Source organism: Bos grunniens, chromosome 15 (assembly GCF_055505025.1).
Source record: "Bos grunniens cultivar Pamir isolate PY7600 chromosome 15, Bosgru_T2T1.0, whole genome shotgun sequence".
Classification (NCBI taxonomy): domain Eukaryota; kingdom Metazoa; phylum Chordata; class Mammalia; order Artiodactyla; family Bovidae; genus Bos; species Bos grunniens.
This window is the reverse complement of record NC_141179.1, coordinates 45,189,419-45,197,596: the sequence shown is the minus strand read 5'-3', so window position 1 is coordinate 45,197,596 and position 8,178 is coordinate 45,189,419. Positions and strand designations below refer to the sequence as shown.

The 8,178-nt window shown below is 37.3% G+C and overlaps 1 protein-coding gene across 1 annotated transcript; it reads right to left on the bottom strand.

The window, feature by feature from the left end:
• Positions 1-489: 489 nt before the first annotated feature.
• On the bottom strand, positions 490-1,434 carry LOC147357801 (olfactory receptor 10A6). The gene has a single exon (XM_086341960.1). It carries the CDS (start codon positions 1,432-1,434, stop codon positions 490-492), a length of 945 nt encoding a protein of 314 aa, XP_086198086.1.
• Between the last annotated feature and the right edge of the window lie 6,744 nt (positions 1,435-8,178).

The following is an 8,178-nucleotide window of genomic DNA, read 5'->3' as shown; positions in this document are numbered from 1 at the left end:
GTTGGTTTCCTGGAGATGAAACTAGTCAGTAGGGCACAGTGGGCTTTCAGAATCAATACAAAATTGTTACTATCATTTTTTAAAGGTTGGTGACATTCATGAAAGTTTGCAAACTCAGATTATTTACTCTATGAAAACCGTACTGTGAAACCTATACTACAGAAATTAAAGCAACAATGTTTGTGAAAGCATAAAACTAGTTTCTTTGTTTAGCATTCTCTAGAGGAACAAAAAATTAACACACACCCATATGGCCACCAATAAACAATTTTTTGAAGAAACCATGTGACACCTAATATTAAGGAGTATTATGCATCTATGAAAAAAAATAAAACCATTAATATATAAAGATGTTCTACTATATTATCAAATTTGTAGAACTCAAAAATTAAGCATATTCATACCAAGAAATGCAAACAGTCTTCACCATTTATTAAACTTAAATAAAGTTCAATCAAGCAGTAATATCACATAGACCTCTCAGCATAGTCAGAATGTATGTAAATCCACTTTTCTTCGCCATAATTTTATCAAAGCTCTTTTCAGCTCACTGTTGCGCAAGCTATATATCAGTGGATTCAGCAGAGGTGTTAAAAGTGAGTAAGACAAGGACATCAACTTCTTGGTTTCTGGGGAGTAGCCAGATTTAGGTTGTAAGTAAGTCATACTGGCTGTGCCATAGAAGAGGGTAACAGATGTGAGATGGGAGGCACAGGTGGAAAAGGCCTTTTGCCTCCCAGTGGTTGATGGCATCTTCAGAATGGCAAAGAGAATTCGAATGTAAGACAGAATTATCAACATGAAAGGAACCATGATAATCAAAATGGTGCCAGTGAAGGCATAGATCTCAAACAAAAATGTGTCTGCACATGCCAGCTCTAGCACTGCTGGAGTTTCACAAGAGATGTGATTGATTTCACTGGGGCCACAAAAGGGAAAACTAGAAACCCATGTTGTTTGCACAGTACCTAACATGAAACCCAAAGTCCATGAGCCTGTAACTAATTTCATAAAAACTCGTTTGTTCATAATCATTGGGTAGCTCAGAGGAGAGCAGATTGCAGCAAATCGGTCATAAGCCATTGCCCCTAGGAGAAAACATTCAGTCCCACCAAAAAAAAGAATAAAATACATCTGTGCAAAGCAGCTCACAAACGAAATTGACGTTTTTTCATTGGAGAGAACCACCAGCATTTCGGGCATAATGACTGCACTGATACTAACATCCACCACAGACAGGTTTTGGAGAAACAGGTACATGGGAACATGCAGGCTCTGTTCCAGGCAGATGACAACTATAATGACGACATTTCCTATCAGTGTCAGCAGATAAATAATCAAGAAAATCCCAAAGAGCTGCCCTTGGAGTTCAGGAAAGTTAGAAAAGCCCAAGAGTATAAACTCAACCACAGAGCTTTGATTTTGCCTTTTCATTTCAATAGTGGAGCATATTTTGCATTTATGGGCATAGTATATAAATTATGAAGTCACAATTCAATAGCTATGTTTTCATTCAACCCTAGATATTCTTAGGAGAAGATAAAAAGAGGAACTCATTCTGACAGAAATTCAGTTTGGCAATTTTGGAGAGTGGGCAATTATTCAAATTAATGAATCTTTTTGCAAAAAAAAAAGGAGGAAGTGAAGAAGTCTGTCTCAGAAATCTTGTCTGAAAAGTACAAAATAATATCAAAATTCTTTTCCAACTTGTGTAGCTTGAAAATGAAAATAGTCTTAAAACAAATGTTTTATAAAGTATAAAAGTTAACAACTGGAAAAACATACCCATGAAATTTTTTATAAGTCTAATAATTCAAAGATACAGCACAGTCAATTGTTATTTATTATAACTATTTTTCTAGTTCAAAATCCCTTTTGTGATTTGGTTAAATATGAAAACTCTGCAGAAAAACAAAAAGGGACTTGTGTTTCAGATCTTAGGTGGTCTGTAAATAATGTGAAATGACTTCAGTTTACTGATTTTTTTCATAGACTGTGAAATAATAGTCAATTATCTTGCAATTGGCCTTCACAGAAAATATTCAGGGTTAATTCTTTATGGTTCATCTTTGTCATGATGATTTAAGAAAAGTCCGATTTTGATCATTCCGAAATTGTGATTTAAATGTGTTTTTTCTCTCTATTTTTTCTCTTTTAGTCTCCCTCTCACCAAGAAGTTAATCATTAATTATTCAACAAACACTGACTGAATACCTATCATTTTCTAGGCTCAGTAATCTCAGGTACACATTTAATCCCACAACTCAACAAAGAGCTGGAAACACTACACAAAATAACATTCTATCCTTGTCTCAGTATTCTCTAAGTCCTAGCTCTATCTTTGTCCATTGTCCATTACCATCAATTGTCAAAAAGTTCATCCAGGCTTTACCATAACATCTTACAGAAAAGATATATATACGGATTTAGATTATACATATAAATATGAACTCTAACTCCCTCACTAAACTATTAACTCCAGGAGTCAAAGATTTTTATTGTTTTTTGCTGGCCCATAATAAATGTTAAATCAACTTTGGATTAATAAAGGAATAAAAAATGAAGAAAATCCAAAAAACCTTTAAGGAAAAGAGAGTCTAAAAGGAAAGTGCACAACACTTTTAGGAAGCAGAGGTGATAAATGCTTCAGACATTTCAGTGAGGTATGGATTACTTCTAATTTGTGACAAAGTACAAAGAAATATAATCATAGAATGTCATCAGTGGGAAGTACCTTAGGTGAGATAAAGAAAACAAAAGGAGGAGAGATGACCTGCTCAGATCAAAGGTTTTTGATGACAACTTAGCATCCCATTGAAGGCCTACTGGCCATTGTGTGGTGACTTGAAAATCATCAGGAAGATGATGTGGAACCCAGAAGAACAGAAGGAAACAGCAAGGTGAAGACATTTAATGTCTTGGGTGAGGATCAGTAGGACATTAGTAGACACTAGAAGGCAAGTTGATTTGTTCTGAATAAATCATCATTAAAATTGAATGTCTGTATTAACCATAATAATTAGGTTTAGAATATAAAAATCACCTAAAATTAAGAGAATATACTCACAAGATCAAACATTTAAAATAAATTTCTAAGAAAGAATGTGTATTCAGTGCCAATATTTAAAAGTGGATTGACTTTGAAATTAGAAAATTTAGAGTATAATATAAATAAAATGAAAACTTTTTAGGACTGATTTTAAGCATGTTATGGAACAAAATGTGAGTGGTAAAGAGCAAGTGACCACAGATGTTCCACAATATTCAACTAAGACTATAATGCTCTCTTGATAACTCACTGACACAAAATACTTGAGCAGATCACTCCCTCAGGTTTCATCCTTACAATGGAAAAAGTAGGTGTTGGACTTGTTAAACAAGTTCCCTTCCAGTTGCAAACTTCTAAGATTTGATTTTAGTGCATGCAAAGTACTTGACACTTCTGGTTATTGCCTGAACCTTTCTCTGAAGTGGGGAGAAAAATAACTTGACCAGCATCAACATCAGTTAGTTACTGACTCAAACGTTTCATCTGTGTCTAGTGATTCCTGAGCACTGAGACATCACTTCAACAGCATCTCCAACTATCAGTGGAAGACGAACTACAAATGGAACACCCACTAATGAGCACACAGCAGAATTTTCACTTTCTTACCTATTGAATCTGTCAATTTAAAGTTCACACTACATTGTCAGAAGTTTCACCTCTAGTCAAAACCCATTTCCTCATAAATACAACTCAGTGATTCAGTGTACTGATGCTAGAACATTATATGGCATTGAATCATATGCCCTGGAGAACTCATCCCTGGAGAACTTGAAATTACTTTATACATGCTTTCTTGTATTTCTGCATAACTAAAGATACTTGAACTTGGGCTCCTCAGGTGAGAAATCTCAGGGGGACTAACCTGGAGCACCACTCCCTCATATTCCTACAGGGACTAAACACCTCCTTACACAAGAAACTCAATTTCACCATGACATCTCCCAATAGCAAGTAGAAACAGAGGCTGAAAAAAGTTGTAAATATGAAAGAAGAGAGTGGTGGGATAAGGATGTGAGCAAAGGCAGGTAAACCAGAGTAGGATGATAATTGGATGGAATCTATATTTTGTGCAGTGATGAGAAACAACTTAAGGCAAGCAGATTGAAGCCTCTTTGTAATAAGTCTGGATGCCAAATCCCCAGCCCTATTCAAGACACTTTGATCATTTGTATTACAAATACAGTCACTAAAATATTTTTTACCAAAAATGTCACTACAATCATCATCACAGATAGATCTTTTAAACTAGGAGTCAAAAGCTAGAATAGTTTGTATATTGTGAACAAGTCATTTAACTTCTCTGATTCTATTGCTTCCTCTGTAAAACAAACATAACATTAACATTACATATTCCAGAAAAACATCTACTTCTCCTTCATTGACTGTGCTAAAGCCTTTGACTGTGTGGATCACAACATACTGGAAAATTCTTCAAGAGATGGGAATACCAGACCACCTTATCTGCCTCCTGAGAAACCTATATGCAGGTCAAGAAGCAACAGTTAGAACCAGACATGGAACAACGGACTGCTTCAAAATTGGGAACGGAGTACATCAAGGCTGTATATTGTCACTCTGCTTATTTAACTTATATGCAGAGTACATTACGCAAAATGCCAGGCTGGATGAAGCACAAGCTGGAATCAAGATTGCTGGGAGAAACATCAGTAATCTCAGATATGACACCACCCTTATGGCAGAAAGTGAAGAGGAACTAAAGAGTCTCTTGATGAAGGTGAAAGAGGAGGGTGGAAAAGCTGGCTTAAATCTCAACATTCAAAAAGCTAAGATCATGGCATCCAGTTCCATCACTTCATGGAAAATAGATGGGGAAAAAATGGAAACAGTGACAGACTTTATTTTCTTGGGCTCCAAAATCACTGGACAGTGACTGAAATTAAGTGACTGAAGCCATGAAATTAAAAGAGGCTTGCTCCTTGGAAGGAAAGCTGTGACAAACCTAGTCAGCATATTAAACAGCAGAGACATCACTTTGCTGAAAAAGGTCCGTCTAGTCAACGTTATGGTTTTTCCAGTAATCATGTATGGATGTGAAAGTTGGACCATAAAGAAGGCTGAGCACTGAAGAATTGATGCCTTTGAATTGTGGTGCTGGAGATGACACTTAAGAGTCCTTGGAATGCAAAGAGATCAAACTAGTCAATCCTAAAGAATATCCACCCCGAATATTCATTGGTAGGACTGATGCTAAAGCTCCAATACTTCGGCCGTCTGATGCAAAGCATCGACTCATTGGAAGACTCTGATGCTGTGGTAAGATTGAAGGCAGGAGGAGAAGGGGACGATGAGAATGAGATGGTTGGATGGCATCACCGACTCAATGGAAATGAGTTTAAGTTTAATCTGGGAGTTTAAGTTTACATTTAAATAAGTTTAAAAGAGTTTAATCTGGGAGATGGTGAAGGACAGGGAAACCTATTGTGCTGCAGTCCATGGGGTCACAAAGAGTCAGACACGACTGAGCAATTCAATAATAACAACAACAACATCACATATGAGAATCAAGGACTCACGGATCATCCTAAATTGATCTAAACAACTAAGGAGACCACTGGCTCAGTCCCAGCAGAGTGAATAGATGCCTGAATCTGTAGGCATAGCTTTTCCAGAACTAGGCAATGTGGTCAAAATGCAGCTTACCTTTGTCTACTTCTCATCACTGCAGGTTTTTGAAGCAGGTTCCGCCTTCAAAGAAGCTTTTTCAGGACTTCCTTGGTGATCCAGTGGCTAAGACTCCATACTCCCAATGTGCCGGAGTCCAGCTCCAGCAGCCAGGGATTCAACTTGAAGTGGGGGATGGTGTCGGCGAGTAACGACGCAGCCTCTCAATTTTCTTGGACTGCGCATTTATTTCAAGTTTAAGATTTTCTTTTATACTTTTACAAAAGCATTAGGTCAGAGGTTTGACATTTTCAGTTCCCCCTCACCCAGATTTATTATCTCCATAAATCATTGGTGCCCTTCAAACAGAGTTCCTGCTTCAGCGATTCTCTCGGAATCAGCTTTACCATCTATTACCTACTTCCTTTTATGTGTCCTATAGTTAACTCGTGATTACACTGTAACTCATGCTACATTCCTTAGTTTATTTGTTATCTTTCTAAACCCTGTTTGCCCCTAACATCCTGAGCTCACTATCTCTTAAAAAGGCTTCTAGCTATAGTATCTCTAAAATTCCTAACCTCTATAAGCTATAGTAAAATATTCTAACATTACATTACAACATTCCTTAAATCTTTAACTTCTAACTATTTTAATTATTTCTAAGCCCTAAATTCAGTAAACTCCTTTGCCATAAACATTTTCCTCACAAATAGGCTTCAGATAGCAATCCCTCCCATGGCCTCAAGCTGCGGCCTATGTGCTCATCCTGAAACACTCTTTTGTAAAAGTCCTTAAACAAATGTCAATGATTAACTTTATGAATTATTCTCTGAGCACAGCTGCAGAAGGCTTTGTGCCTTCTCATGCTCCTCTCAAGAACAATAAGCACTTTAATATTCATTTTCAGTCAACCCAGCCGAGGAGAGGAAAAAACAAGTCAGAACACAAGGTCTAACTCCTTCATCCCGGGTCCGTGCCTGCGGGACAAAGAGAGGGGGTTGGGGCCATGCCTCCATTTTGTCAGTAATGCCTAACGTGGCTCCCGACATCTCCCCCTTTTTTATTTTTTAGAGCGTAGATATGAAACTCAGTTGATAGAGCAGAAACACTTTGGTTGAGTATTCTGAAAAGGCATGGGGCTATTACACAAATCAGAACTAACAGGCATAAGCACATGGCCGCATTAATCATTATTGTAGAAAAGGATCCATGGAAAAGACACCCCTCCATATTTTCAAAGAGGGAATTAGAAAGCCATTGAGAATAAAAGTCAAACTCCACCTGCTTCATATTCTGAATATCCTGATGTAACTTAGAAATATCAATACTAAAATCTGAATGATTCCAGATGCCTAAAATATGATTCCTAATGCGTTCCCAAGAGTGCATGGACTCATTCACTTGTAGAGGGGTAACACACATCCATTTAAATTCAGCATGGCACCTTAGAGACAATTTAATTTTTAAGTTTGTAATTTCTTGCCCCATAAGCAGAATTGCTTCTTCTAAAGCACTGACCTTATTTTCTATTTTCTTATCTATAATTTCCTGCATAGTAAGAGCTACAGAGACATTTTTGGACAGATGATTGACAAACGAGGCAGTATGCACTTCTTTTGACAGGGAAACAGCAGAAACCATAACTGATGCAATTGTGGCAATCAAGGCAGTTATTCCCACAACCAGAGCTCCAATGAATCTCTTAGGTCAAGAAATTAAGCTATTAAATTCATGTAAAACTTTCAATGCATAATCATCAAACCACTGTCCCTCTAATTTTACAGGAACCATCAAATATGGTGGTTGCTTTACAATCATCATAGCCTTATAATTACTATAATCATTTCCATAAACACAATTTGATATAAAACAATTCACACATTTGATGTTATAAACAGTTTCTCCTTCAAAAACTCCCAAATCATTCCGATTTCTGGCCAACAAAAAGGCATAGGGAGAATGCATGCAGGCCCATACAATATATCTTTGTTCATTTAAAGGTCTATGTAAAATCACAGGTACCATATCAGCCAATGCTCTCCATAATTCAGGCTGTATGGGACCTGTTCCACCAAAACTCACTAAAGGAGGAAACCATCCATTAATATGCCATCTAATAATTGCTAAAGGATACGGGATAAATGGATCATTCCATATGGGTCTATAAGGTTCTTTAAAAATCAAGTTCAATCATTGATCCAAATGATAGGTGCTCCCCCATTCGATCAGAAAATGTCTGGTGGCAACAATGGGAATAGGTGACCTAAGAGCATACAAGCATTCTTTCCAATGAGGAAAGCCAGAAGTTCTGCTTATGCTTTCCCAGACCTTCAGTCCTTGTTCATCAGAGTCCAGAGTGGGGAGTGCACAGCTTGGATAGTCCTTTAAATAAGGGGCTGCCTTTTTTAAGGCATCAAATAGTCTTTCTTGCGCCCCCAGAATCAGCAGCTGTAAAGACCAAAAGTCTCTCTTGCCATTGCTTCTCAGAGAATCAGTAAGCATGC

Coding starts and splice junctions, on each gene's coding strand:
- LOC147357801 (XM_086341960.1), bottom strand. CDS start 1,434: ATGAAAAGGCAAAATCAAAGCTCTGTGGTTGAGTTTATACTCTTGGGC.